Here is a 15,160-nt window from a genome sequence, read left to right on the forward strand (position 1 = left end):
TAAAACTAAAATAATTCTGAGTTAAAAAAAAAAAATAGTAGGGATTAAGAGAGCCAAAGGCCTGTTTCATGTATTTTATCTTAGGGACCCTTTTTCTATAACGCATATACAAAAATAACACATCATAAATACAAGCAAACATAATATTGGAGTTTTGAACTTAGAAAACATTTGAATTCTGAAACTTTTCTGAATGACATCATAATCTTTTGAATATCTACAACTCTAAACTTCCTCATCTGTCAACTAAGGAAGACAATACTTCAAATGACATAATTACATGAAAGCTAACTTCAAAAATATTATGCATGTTAAAACACTTCACTAAAAAACCTATAAAGCACAATTTAATACAACAAAGTTGATATTTATTGCCTAAAATATTTAAAACTATATGGCACAATCTAAAAAAGTAACAAATCATATTAAAAGGGACTTGGAAACACTACTTTATGATATATGTGTGAAAGAACAAAAAAACCTATCACAAAAAAAATTGATACAATAAAAATTTACCAAAAACATTTATGGTGTGATTTTATTGTATAAATGCACTACTTGCTGACATTTTAATAAAGATTGCAGAGTCTGGGACAATATTACATCAAAATCACTATCTACATTTGTGAAGCACCAGTAAGAGGACCAAACTTAGGATCATATGTTAGCTTTGAAGTCTTGATCAAGTGAAATTCTTAGTGTCAGTCTGTTCATTTCTAAAATACAAAGGAGTAGAATAAGAATGTCTCTAGATCCCTTTCTATCCTAAAATTTGGAAATCCTTACTAGGAATAAACGAGAAGCTGGCAAGACACAAAAAGAAAAGTTAATATAGCCCAGATCTGCACATGGCACATCAGATAATCCTTGCTAATCTGTATGTACAGCTTAATTAAGAAATTAAGAACCAGCAATTTCTATAAATAGTCTAGGATTTACAGTTATATTTACTTAGACTACGAAAGATGGTGACTAGGGTGCTGTTTCCCCACTGAAAAAATTCCTAGCAGAGATGACATCTCATAATATCACAGTATGTTTTACCAGACACTACACTGATACATAATCCACACTGCTTACTGTGACATCTGTGTCTCTTCTTTCAAACTTAGCCACAGTGAATAACAATTTACTAACAAATTTGAAGTAAAACTTTTTGATAGGCTGAATTGCGACAAGGAAAAACTCACATGGGCAAGAAACTAGTTCTAGCTAGTGATTACCTTAGGGCAGGGATGGTAGAAGATGAATAGGATGCAAGGAGTTTCACAGATTTATCTATTTCTTCAGAAAAAAGCTGAAATGTGATGACCAAAGGTTAATACTTGTAAAACCTGGGTAGTGGACACATGAGTACTTATTACATTCTTCTTTTTGTTTAAATAATAGTAAAAACATTTTTTATTATTTTAAATTACGTCATTCTTGCTGCCAGAACTCCTTCCTTTAAATTGACGTTAATTTTCTGCCTCTCTAGGTGGCTCATTCCTAAAATCATGCTCATTGTAAGCACAGGAAGCACAAATTTCTTCAAGACTCAGATAAAATTATCAAAATTCCGCTTCCAATTCTTGCTAGAAATCTTGGAAATCATCTCTAAACTCTTGCATATTCTATCATGTTTTATGTGCACTATTTTACCACCTAGGTGCTATGTGGTATAAATAACCTGAGCTCAGAGTAAATAGATGATAATACATGTAAGGGTGAGGACCTGCTGACAGGGTCCAGATATTTACTGAGAATCACACTTGATAGACCTTGTGTTCTTTGTCCAGGATGAAGGCTGTTCCCTATACAGAAAATAAATTTCAACAGAGATTCAACTGTTAAAAATTAAAACATAAAAGTACTAGGAAAAAAGTATAGGTAAGGGGGGAGGGTATAGCTCGGAGGTACAGTGCATGCCTAGCATGTATGAGGTCCTGGGTTCAATCCCCAGTATCTCCACTATAAAAAGTAAGTAAATAAACCTAATTACCCACCACCAAAATAAAACAAAACAATGGGAAAAAAATATATAAGTGAATATATTCTTGGAGTGGTGATGAATCTCCTATTATACTGAAAGTGATACATTTGAATAAAAAAATTTTAATATGTATGCTTAAAAAAACCACCAAAAAATTAAAAATATAACAAATGAAAGAAAAATATCTGCAACATATACTATACAGAAAGGGTTACTAGTACAAAAACTTAAAACCTCTTCTAGAAAAATAAGTAAGTAAATGGACCTGTTCCATAGAAAAACAGCAAAGGGACTCACAGGAAATTCTGAAAAGAAGAAATACAAATGTCCAAGGAAAAAACTTTTAATCTTACCAGTAATCAAGAAAATAGAAACTAAAAGCAGATAGTATTTCCTACTATAACCTGGAAAAAAATGAAAAAATGATGACTCATATTTTTGAGAAAAAAAACACTCTCATACTCTGCTGGCAGGAGTAGAAATTGGTTGAAAAAAAAACAAGAAGCCTTTCTGCAGAGCAATTTAACAATATATATCATATACCTTAAGCTTTTCTATGTCATTCGATCTAGAATTCCATTTCCAAAGACATTTAAATCAGGATGCTCACCAAAGCACTGTTGATAATAGTGAAAAATTTTAAATATTCTAAATATTTAATAACGGAAATGATTAAACACACTTTGGTGAATCTGTGTAACAAAATACTCTGCTGCTATTAAAAAGATGTTCAACAAAAATATGTAGTGATGCAAAAAGATGTTAATTATGAATTAAAGTAAAAAAAAAGCTTAATTTAAATTTGCCCCTTTGTACTTAACTTTGCCTTCAATGTTCTACAATAAATATGCATTACCTTTAAATAACAATAAACATACATTACTTTTAAATGTTTTAAAATAACAGCAGCTCCTGTCCACAAGACATCCTGGATGACTAGGGAAATTGAATAAACATTTCATCATAACTAATGGATAAGTACAGACTAATACAGGGTGCTAATAAACAAACACAAGGCAAAGTAAAGAATCTAACTTTAAAGAAAGTTTCCCAATGAAGAGAATCTCCCAACTGAGATTTAAACATGATTAAGAACAGTCAGAAAAGAGAAGGGCATTCAGGGAGGAATAGAGGGACTAGAGAACTTAAGTACCCCAAATATGGAATGACAGGAAGAGAAAGAATGGCTTATGATGAGACCTATAGCCACACTCAGGTCAAATCCAAGAATCCAGTAAGTAAGAAGCTTGGATGTTATCCCGAAGCAACTAGGAAAGACTCAAGGTTTAAAATCAGTTGCATATTAAAAAGACCACTGACAGTGTAGAGAATTAATCAGAAAGGAATAGTGAAAAGTCTGTCAAAGACATCTGGGGGAGAAATAAAAGAAACCTATCTAAACAGAGCAGTGGGTATGGAAAGTCTGAAAGAGTGCAAGACATGAAAGCAAAGGACCTGATTTGAGAACAAGGCACAACGAAGTGTCCAGGATTACTCTAGACTTCTGATCAGTAATAGGAAGGGAGAAGCAATTCGGCAGAGAAATGAGAGAAGATGTAAGTTCAGTTTTGGATGTGCTGGGATTGAGGATCCTGCGGTAATTAGATACGTAAGTCTTCTAGTGGTGGATGAAGTCTCTGTGCTGGAAATAGAGACTTGAGAGTCAATGCTGAGGTGGGAGCTGAAGTCTTCTATATGGTGAGACTGACCACAAAGGGAGAATATGTGGAAGAAGAAGAAGAGAGTTGAAGACAGGAGCTGGGCAAACCTGAGAGTCAGAGGAAGAAAGGCTAACTGGCAAAAACAGAAAAGGAAATAGGCAGAGACATAAAAACAAAATTTTAATTCAGGGAAAAGAAATCAGAGAATTCCAAGAAGAGAGTGATTGTAAGAGTCGAATGATGCCAAGAGATTGAAAAGAATCCACTAGATTTAATAACCAGGCAGCACCTGGTGTAGGCAAGAACTGAAGGGTCTAGTGGAAGACTTCAAAAGCAAGAAGTTAAGGAATGCATGAGAGGGGAGGAAGTTGAGAAAATACCAGTCATACACTGTGGATTGTTAAGTCTGGGGTAAAGGGAAGGAGGAAGGGTAGTGGCTGCAGGGACAGAGGGTTGTTTAGGATGGCAGACAGAGAAAAACAACCTCCCAAAGATGTCCACATCCTAATTCCCGGAACCTGTGAATACATTAGCTTACATGGCAAAAGGAACTTTATAGGTGTGATTAAGCTAAGGATTCTGGATGGGGACCTTAGCTTGGAGTATCCAGGTAGACTAGATGTAATCACAAAAGTCCTTTCTTATGAGAGGGAAGTAGATCAGAGAAGAGAGAAGATACCATATTCTAGGCTTTGAAGATGGAAGCAGGGGGTCACAAGTGAAGGAATGCAGGCAGCCTCTTTCTTTGCTGGAAAAGGCAAAGAAAAACAGATTCTCCCGTAAAGCCTCCAGAAGGTATGCAAGTAACCCTGCTGACCCATTTTAGACGTCCCATCTCAGAACTGTGGGAAATAAATTTAAGTCACTAAGTTAGTAGCAACTTATTACAGTAGAAATAGGAAACATTTCATTCGGTTTATTTTTTAGTAAGAGAGGCTTGAGCATGTTTACTAAAGAAAGAACAGAAGTGAAGCTCTGAAGACAAAAGAGAAAGAGAGTTTGTACTGTTGATGATAAAACTGAACAGTAAATTTTGGGATAAAAGCTGAGGTTTATTCTTGTATCCCAGAAGTTCTCTCTGTGATCTCTGGTTGAATGTTGAATGACTGAAGTTCACTAGGCAATGGGAAGAAATGCAATAAAGAGCACAGGCGTTAAAAATTAGCCTTGGAAAGGAAAAGGAACTCTTCTTCCATTAACAGAAAGGGAGGAAGGGAAGAGTATCTATACTGATAAATATAAAATGAATTGAGGAGGGTAATCTACTAATCAGCACTCACCTTCTAAGATCAGAGGTATTATTTACTGAGTAACTACTATGTGCAAAGCATGAGGTACTTGCATAAATTTTCTTTCTCAAAACGTTGCAAGACAGAAATTATCCACAACTGACTGCGGGAAAAGTGTCAAAACTCCTAGGATTCAGACGCAAATCTGTTTGACTCAAAAACACTAAAATATTGAGAAATCTGGTAGACGCACTATAACCAAGTGATCAAGGTAACAGCATCAGTAATAAGACATCAAAATTATTCACTCTTTGATAGGATGTACCAAGGACAGATCACCTCTGTGGTATTCCTTTACCCAATTCTGCAATAACACCTTTATCAAATCACAAGAAAAAATCAAACAGTGTGAGAGGTATTGTACAAAACAACTGATAAGTACTCTTCAAAGTCTCAAGATTATGAAAGACAAGGGAAGACTGAGGAACTATTACAGACTGAGGGAGAACAAAGACAAAACAAAGCAATGTGGAATCCTTGACTAGATCCTGGACAGGAAAAAAAAAAAAAATAAGGAAAGCATTAGGTGTTAAACTAGTGAACTCAAAATAAAATCCATAATTTAGTTAATAGTATGATACCAAAGTTAATCTCAGCTTTGATCATTGTATCATAATCTCAAAATAAAAGTTTAAAAAAACCCACTATACTGCACTGCTTGCTTCCACAGGAGCAAGCCACTTATTTACCTGTGGGTCTAGCTTTCAGTCTATTCAAGGTTAATTTGAATTAGCCTATGTTTAGGTTCTGCCTGGTGGCTAACAATAGCACATACAGCGTTCCTGAATTGCCTGGCTTCCTGGTCTGACTCCTGACCTAGACTGGTGCTTTAACACTTGACCTCTGGCTCCTGTACATTACACATTCTGAATACTGTCATCCAAACCCTGACCCCAGTCTCTAGAATAATATGTTCATTCGGAGAGCATCTAAGTGAGGACAGGTGGGTAAATCCAAAGGCTGCCATATAACAGCAAAGTCAGCAAAGTAACCTCAGAACATAGTGTATAATAATGATCATCTCTCTTACACGCACTCCTCACATGTGCAAACACATCTTCATAAAATGTAAACATGAAGAGGACTCTTAATAAGGGTTGCATAGTCTAAGACTTAAAAAATACTGTCTATGGCCATACCACCCTGAACACGCCCGATCTCATCTCAGACTTAAAAAACACAGAATACATCATAAATGCACAAAATTTAATATATTTCTCAAATCAGCTTGCTCTCTTCTCATTTATTCCAGTAAATGGACTACTTGCTAATGTTATTTACTTTAGGATGATTATTGCTAAGAAGTAATCAAACTACATACAGTACTTTGCAAATATTTATTCAGCCACTATTATGAACCAGGTATTGAACAAGAGTACTTAAAAGATAAGTGTAATCCTATTTAAGTTCTTTGACAGTTCTTTAAGTTCTTTAACTCTATCCAACATTGAGAGATTTTACCCATTTCCTATATATTTGGCCATGATCTATATCAGTGAGGTCCAATAAAAATATACTACAAGCTACATATATAAGTTTGTTTTCTAGTTTAAATTTTCTAGTAACTGCATTCCAGAAAACGAAAACAAAAGGTGAAAATAAGTTAAGCATTGTATTTTATTTAATCCAATATATGCAGAAGTTATCATTTCAACATGTAATCAAACTGAAAAAAGACTGATATTTACCTTTTTCCTTTCTGCATAATAAATCTTCAAAATCCACTTTGTATTATACACTTACAGCACACAAATCCAACTAGCCACATGCAGCTAGTCACTACCCTATTGGACAACACAGACCTTGATGCTAGTACTTATTAAAGAAGAAAATAAACTCTGAGTTATAGTGTTAAATTTCAATTCTGCTTTATTAATCAAATCCAATTATCTGTTCTACTTGGAAATCAATACATTCTCTGTTCTCTGAATTTTGTTTTTATTTTAATCATCCCAGAGATTATTATACTATATCTTCTGAGAGAAGCAAACACAAAGAATGATGAATTAAGTTGAAAACTCCTTCAGAGTGCAAGCTTTTTGAGTGTTTTAGTTAAAAGAACACATGCTACTCTCACAAAAATAAAATGTATTTTTAAAAAAACCAGACATTGAAGGGGGAGGGTATAGCTCAGTGGTAGAGTGCATGGCTAGAAGGCATGAGGTCCTGGGTTCAATCCTCTGTATGTGCAGCAAAAATAAATAAATGAATAAACCTAATTACCCACACTGCCCCCAAAAAAGAAATGTTTAAAAAAAAAAAAGAGAGAGACATAGAGAAAAACATAAGGGGCCCACTATTATGAATGGCTGTCCAGCCTTAGCTGACTCTACAATCAGATCAGAACATGATTAAAACATATTAATTAAATGAGTCTACACACCCAAACACATCTCGACTCTAAAGAGTTGATCATATCACTTATAATTAAAAGATTTACATTCATTTAAGACTTAATGGAGAAGAATTTAAAAGTTTCATTTAAAGTAAATTTCCAAATGTATACATGTATTCTTCTTTAAAAGTGTAGCTTTCAGACTCATTCTATAAAGGACAGTTCATCTTTATGGCAAACACTTCTTTGAAATGTTAATGATCCTAAAAAAAAAAAGCTTTTGCAATAATTCACCCTTGGCCTGATTCTAAAGTAGAACTATAAAAAATTGTCATTATTTATAAAGACTAACAAACAACGTTTCTTCGTAAGTTGGGCCGCTCAATTTTAAAAGCATCATTTTCACTGACTACTTCCTAGCAGAGTGCCTGGCACACAGTATGTCCTCAACAAATGAATGAATATCAAGCAGCAGGTGCTAAGTATTAATACATTAAGCATTTCAAAATGAAACGTTAAAAAAATGGACTCTTTCAATTAAAGTGCTTAACTAGATCCCATTTTGAAATTGAAGCTACACTACAGCTAAGAAAACTTTCCATCAGTTATTTTCATTTAACACAACACGGCATAGATATCACCACCGTCATTTAATGTGAGGAAGGTGGGGCCAAAGAGATTAAGTCATACAATTATTAAGCAGTGGAGCCAGATTTCAAGCCCAAGTCCCCAATGTGTGTGTGTTGGGAAGGGGGTGTGTGTATGTTAAGAAAACAATATCCCATGTTTCCCCATTTAAAAAAAAAATTCCCATTATAAAAGTTTCAGAGGAAGACTACACAACGGATAGTTCCCAATTCCACACACACATGAAATCCACAACTTTTTTAAGAAATTAAGACTCATTTAAATGATAACAATCGGCATTATGTATGAGAATTTAACTCCAACTAAACAAAAAGGCGACGTCCTCCTATGCCTCCCTCCGGGGATAAATCAAACTGGGAGGGAAAGCATCCCCTGCGGCCTGGGAGAGACACTTCCAGCAGAGAAGAGGCGGCGCTCTGCCCGGCCCTCGGGGCGCAGTGGTCCCCTTCCCCTAGGACAGTACCGGGCCTAACGGCTCCAGCCTACCTGACGGGCTCCCGCCACCGCTTGAACCAGCTGCAGCAATTGGCCATCAGACTGAACATCCCAGGCCGCTCCTCCCGCCGCCTCCCATCCGAGCCCGGAGCGGGGATGGGCCCCTAGCAGTCCCAGGCCGAGTCCCGGGGGCCGCCGCTACCGCTCCGAGGCGCCCTTAAGGCGTAGGGCCGGAGGAGACGACGGGAGGGAGGTGAGGGCGGTCAGTTCAAGCAACAAGCCCAATAACCGCGCCAGCCAGCGAGTGGACAACGACCGCGCTCCTCGCCCGGGCACAGCCGGGCCAAAAGCGCAGTTACACCGACCGGAGAAGGATAGCCGAGCCGGCGAGAGAAAACCCCCGCGTCGACGTAGTGACGTTCTCCCAGGCGCGGAAGGCCCGCCCCAAACACCGCCCATGCACTGCTCCAATCACCGTTCGACGGCCCGCGGTGGGGGGCTCTGAGTGGCTGAAGTGGCCCGGCTCCCCGCCCCGGCCAGAGAGGAGGGAGGGAGAAAGGGGCGTGGTCTAGAAGGAGGTGGCAATGGCGGGGAAGGTGGTTCTCGTAGCTAGGCAACGGAAGCGTCCTGAGATGAGCTGAGGGACCTCGGACAGATTTCAGGCAAGATCTATCTGTATACCTATTCAAACTGTGTTGCCAACCAAGGGCGCTGCTCCTCGTCTGTCTCCAACTACAACTGAGATCCAGACATCTCAGGACTTGCGCGTGTTTTGTTTTGTTTTATGAAACAAAGGTGGGGATCCTACGGGATTCCGGCCGACTCTGGCTACGCAACTACAGAAACAATTAAGGAGGGAAAAGGAGGGAGGGTATAGTTCAAGTGGTAGAGCGCGTGCTTAGCATGCATGAGGTCCTGAGTTCAATCTCCAGTACTTCCTCTAAGAATAAATAAATAAACCTAATTACCTCCCCCCACCAAAAAACAACAATAAAAGCAAACAGAAAAAAGGAGGGGAAAACTAATTTGCTAACTATCCAATAGTTCAGATTAGAGTGACATTTTAATCTGTATAACGTTTATTGCTGTTCGTTACATAAAATGTGAGATGGAATTGTATGATACTTTGTGAAGGGTTATGATTACCCAAAAAAAATAACATAGTCATTGTAGAAAATGGGAAAAACACTGAAAAAAGAACAAGCTGAAGAAAATACAATCTCACATTCACCACCCAAAGATAATTAGTGTTAACACTTTGATGTATATTTTTTCCAGGATTTTTAGATACATAGATTGCTAGCTATTTGGTTTCTGCAAGATGGAGATCATGATCTATTGGCTGTTTTGTAACATGTTTTATTTTATGAAAAGAAATACAGAAATAGACTCATGGACAGAGAATACAGACTTGTGGTTACTGGGGGGGGTAGAGGGTGGGAAGGGATAGACTGGGATTTCAAAATTGTAGAATAGATAAACAAGATTACACTGTATAGCACAGGGAAATATACACAAAATGTTATGATAAATCACAGAGAAAAAAATGTGACAATGAGTGTGTATATGTCCATGAATGACTGAAAAATTGTGCTGAACACTGGAATTTGACACAACACTGTAAAATGATTATAAATCAATAAAAAATGTTAAAAAAAGAAATACATAATATCTACATTTCCTTTATATTCTTTGGAAATAAAGAAATGACAAGCACACTCCTACAGAAAAAAATGAATGTATTGTATGTAGGGAGCTGTGTGTCCATTGAGCCTCTACTTAAATACATATATTCAAACCTTGGTAAAAGGAGAAGAGGACCCTGGGAAGCCCAGTGTATCCAAGACAAAATAGTAGTTTAGGACTAAGGTAGATCAAGTTTTAAAATTATTCTCTTTTACTCACTCATGTAACCCTAGTTCAAACTCGTATACATCTCTTACAGCTTATTGGCTTTGAACTCAAGTACCCTATAAGTAAAATGGGAATGAAAACACCTACTTTGCAGGGCTGCTAAGATGATGAAATGAGAGAACTAAAGCTCAAGTGCAATTTCTAGCAAGTAATAGCAGATTTTGAAGTTGGTGTCATCTGTCCTAAAAACATTTAATGGTATGTATCCCCCTACCTCTGCCTCCAAACTGCTAGGGATCTTGTTCACTATTCTCATTGTCCTGCCTTGATAACTTAAAATTTCTTTCCAGTTGCTCGAGGCCTCTACTGGTTTTCCTAACTGAACCTGTCCTTCGTCATCAGTGCTGGGCTGCCTCTGCCCAGACTACCCTGTCCAGACACTATAATACCTCTATTACTAAATTTAATACAGGTAAGTCTTCTAAAATTCTTTCCTCCCTTGGCTTTTCACAATTATATACTATTCTTGTTCTCTTCCAATCTCATTGGTTACTCCTTTTTCAACTTCCTATATATATTCTCTAAGATCTGACCCTATCCTTCTGCTTTCCTTTTTAAAAAACATGTTCTCTTCGAGAAGCCAATGACTACTTCTGTGCCTGAAGGGCCTTTCTTTACTTACTATCCTCAAGCATTTCTGAAACTCAATACTCAACCCCACCTTTTTCCCCAAACTATATGCAACCTTAGCTCTACTTCTTCTTTTCCCTAATTCTAATAGTGTTACATTACCAAACATTTCTGGTGCCAACATACAGTTGGTCAGTTAGTTAACTGGATGATTATTAGTTTTTCAATATATTAAGTGGTCTGGTAGACATATATGCTGCTCACTACTTCCAGTTGTCTTTTTCTTTTATAAGCACATGAGAGAGTTATTTCTACCCTCTTGAAGTCATGGGAACTGCTTTGTCCATTGAAATGTGACTGTAGTGACTGTATCACTTCTTTGTGGAAGCATCTAAGAGCTGGTCCACAATCTCCATGTTCTATCTTTCTTCCCTTACAATAGTAACTGTGGAAGCCTACTTTACCTTTGAAGTACTTATGACATCAAAACAGCATATAATGCTGAGCCAGCACTTGGGAGACAGCTGCCTGGAAAGTCCTTTAGGTGACTTCCCATGAGCAAGAAATAAACACTTATTTTAAGCCACTGTAACTTTGTGGCTGTTTTACCACAGTACAATCTAGTTTATTCTAAATGAAGAAAACAATCTTGATGTCATTCTAATTAAGACTCTTGTTTCATCTCCCAGGAATGGTTGAATTTGCATCCTAAATGTTACCTGGTTTCTTCCTTTTCCCCTCCAGTTTTACTGAGGTAAAATTGACAAATAAAATTGTAATATATTTGAAGTGTCCAATCTGATGATTTGATAGATGTATACCTTGTGAAATGATTCCCACAGTCAGGTTAACTGACACATCTGTTACCTCACATAGTTACCTTGCTTTTCTTTTTCTTTTTTTTTTTCTGAAAACACTTAAGATCTACTCTCTTAGCAAATTTCAAGTATACAAAACAGTATAATTAATTATAGTCACCAAGCTATACATTAGATCCTCAGAACTTATTCATCTTATAAGTGAAAGTTTTGTACCTTTTATCAGTCTCTCCCCATTTCCCCACTCTTCTACCCCTCAACCACCATCCTACTCTCTATTTCTATGAATTTGCCTTTTTTTAGATTCTACATGTAAGTGATAACATGTAGAATTTGTCTTTGTCTGGTTTATTTCACTTAGTATAATACCCCAATGCCGTGTATAAATGTGAAATATAGATAGATAGATAGATAGATAGATAGATAGATAGATAGATAGATAGATTGATTGATTTCACATTTTCTTTATCCATTCATCTGTTGATGGACACTTAGCTGGTTGTTTCCATATGTTGACTATTGTGAGTAATGCTGTAATAAACTTGAGAGTACAGATGTCTCTTCAAGATAGCCATTCCATTTATTTTTGGATATATAACCAGAAGTGGGATTGTTGGATCTGTTGACTGGAAAAATAAACTCGCAATGTACGAGCTGCGAGTTGAGTTTTATTCAGTGTCTTACTGAGGACTGTAGCTCAGGAGACAGCCTCTCAGATAGCTCTAAGGAACTTCTCTGAAGAGGTAGGAGCCAGTGTGTGTATGTGTGTGTGCGCACATGCACATATATATCTCGATATTTTGGCTGGGAAATACATGCAGTCAAGCATACATCTTGGTAAAAGATAATCACACAAAAAACAGGTATCGCCAGTTAAGGATTTTAGTGCTTTGTAAAGGAAGATGCAAGAGTCTGGGGTTATTAAAATTCTTCCTTAGATATGAATTTTAACTATCTAGGGGCCCATATATCCAAAACACAGGACATCTCACCCTGGGTTTCTTTCAGCATGTACTTGTAAGTCTGTGACTGCAGTGATTAATGACTTGAACCTTGCAGAACTGGAGTGGTGGGGGACATTCTTTGTTTACAGATCATATAGTACTTCTATTTTTAATTTCTTGAGAAACTTCTGTACTGTTTTCTATAATGGTTGTATTGATGTACATTCCCACCAACAGTGAACAAGGGTTCCCTTTTCTCAACATCCTCACCAACACTTATCTCTTATATAAATGGTACTTGGTTTCTAATCATTCCCAGCTCTGATCCATTTTGTAAACATTTAACAAGGCAACACTCTTAAAGTACAGCCATAAAAATCACTCTATCTAAAATAAACAAACAAATAAAATAAGACTAGTCCTCAAAGCCTGGGATTTAAATACTTTAGTATTTGTTAGTTTTTACAAAGCAAATATTAAAAGACTATTGTGGAAAAATAAAATATACAGATCAGCAAAAGGAAAATGATCCATAACCCTACCCCTGGAAATAATCACCGTTGATATTTGGGCATAAATATTCGTAGGCTTGTATTGTTAAATTGAATTTAATTGAATATTTATGTACCCATCACTGTTCTAGGCACTAGGAATATAGCTGTGAACAAAACAAAAAAAAAATCCCTGCCCTCATGGATTTTACACTCTAATGGAGGAGAAGGATGAGGATGCAGATAAAAAACATAATAATTAAATGAGACAACATATTAGTAGATTATATGGAGAAACATAAAAGTGAATGAGGGGAAAGGACTAGAATTAGGACTGGGAGAGGGGATTAGATTAGCAGTTAAATTTTGGATAAAATTTAATTGCACATCATAGAGTGAACTTGTGAGATAAATTAAAAACCTGAAAATTTTATCCAAAGATGAATTACTAAATTTTGTATTAAAACATTCAAGTGTATAATTTTTCGAAGTCTGACGTTACACTATATTGGTAGGACACATAATTTTTTTAGCACTGACAACCGTTGCTGATGCTGTGACATACATTTGCAGTATTAAAATGATACTCACTTTCAGTTGAAGTCTTTGAAAGAGCAAGATTTTTCTTTTAGGTACCTCACATTTCTCTAACATTTCTGTCTTCATATTCCTTATTTTTTTTAATGTCTGTATCGAGATGATTTGTTATGATTGCTGTTGGGAGGGAGGGTATAGCTCCAGTGATAGAGCGTGTGCTTAGCATACACGAAATCCTGGGTTCAATCCCCAGTACCACCGTTAAAAAAAAAATAAACCTAATCCCCCCCCCGCAATAAAAAACCATTAAGAAAAAGAATAGCAACTTAAAAAAAAGCAGTTAAAAACAAAAATAACAAATGAATGTTGTAGATTCATGATTTTGGAGGTTTTCCCTCCTTGTGAAATTTTGAGATCTCAAAATTGATATTCTACTCAGTTCCTCCTCACAAGATGAGGAAAGATTCATAGCCTAAATATATATAAATATTCAGTAATTAAATATAGTACTTAAAGGTCATTTTGTTTTATGTTATGATTGATTGCTAACACACCAAACAATTCTACAGAGACTAGAACTATATTTATAACTAACTCACTTGGGGCTGGGAATAAAGTGGTGAATAGATTGATATGGTAGAGTCAGACACTGCAAGAAGCAAGAGAATTTAAAAGAGGGAAGAATATGGATGGATATATTCAACAATTTCATGTCAAATGTTCTTATCAGAAAAAGTGACTCCAGTATCAATGTCCATCCAGCTGGATCACAGAACCACAGACGAGCTGGAAGAGACCCTTGAGAGATCATCAGCCTATTGACTTTTATTCACACACACACAGGAAATCAACTGATACATTCGTTTGGGCAGAAATACTAGAAGTGATAATAGAAAGAATGCCTTAAGTATGTACTACTATTTAACACACTGATGGCCTCACATGTGTCATCTCTTTAAGTTTACATTAACACTGTGAAAACCTACTATTATCTCCATTTACAAATAGTACAACTATTAAGTGGAAGCACTGCCATTTGAATCCAGGCAGTTTAGCTCCAGAGGCAGCCCTAAACATCAAGTAACATATTTCAAATGTGTACGTCTAAGCACAAAAGCAGAGGTAACATGCAAAAAACAAAACGAGCTGTTTGAAGGCGAGGGAATTTGAGACATTCTTTTTTTCCCCCAAACATCTTTTTTTGCTATAGTTTTTTGCACTATAATTGTAAGAACAAAACAAAAATGTAGATCAAAACTATCCCGTTTGCTTCCATTATCTCTGCTCTCTGTAGCCTTCCCAGAGGTCTCATTCGCTTCTAAGGGTGTTGATTAACATCCTCATTCCCAGCGTTAGTTCCTCACAGTTTTCTCCTCTAAACCTGGACACCACATCCTCTCTCTGGGTTCTCAAAGTTCTCTTGGCCACTCAGCCTTCCACCCCAGGTCGCTAGAGGATTTTTTTTTTTTTTTTTTTTTTTTACTCCATTTGCTTCCCTTTCTCCGTGGCAAACTTCACAATCCAGTGACCGCTGGAGAAGGGCGAG

At 36.7% G+C, this 15,160-nt stretch overlaps 1 protein-coding gene and 1 long non-coding RNA gene across 4 annotated transcripts in view; one reads left to right on the forward strand and one right to left on the reverse strand.

The window, feature by feature from the left end:
• The window catches only part of ARL13B (ARF like GTPase 13B), a 61,876-nt gene extending 53,137 nt beyond the window's left edge, over positions 1-8,739 (reverse strand). For 2 of the 3 annotated variants that reach the window (XM_015248989.3, XM_006215605.4), the window contains exon 1: positions 8,392-8,739. In XM_015248989.3, the coding sequence (XP_015104475.1) occupies positions 8,392-8,450 (59 nt within the window). In that variant the 5' untranslated portion in view covers positions 8,451-8,739. Of the gene's footprint in view, positions 1-1,223; positions 1,290-8,391 lie in introns of those variants that run through there. The other variant, XM_072967133.1, reaches the window with a different exon arrangement.
• Positions 8,740-8,931: 192 nt separating this feature from the next.
• On the forward strand, positions 8,932-10,614 carry LOC140698847 (uncharacterized). The gene is made up of 3 exons (XR_012076857.1): positions 8,932-9,002; positions 10,286-10,452; positions 10,545-10,614. It is a non-coding gene; the product is annotated as an uncharacterized lncRNA (long non-coding RNA).
• Positions 10,615-15,160: the final 4,546 nt, after the last annotated feature.

This window comes from Vicugna pacos, chromosome 1 (genome assembly GCF_048564905.1).
Source record: "Vicugna pacos chromosome 1, VicPac4, whole genome shotgun sequence".
Classification (NCBI taxonomy): Eukaryota; Metazoa; Chordata; class Mammalia; order Artiodactyla; family Camelidae; genus Vicugna; species Vicugna pacos.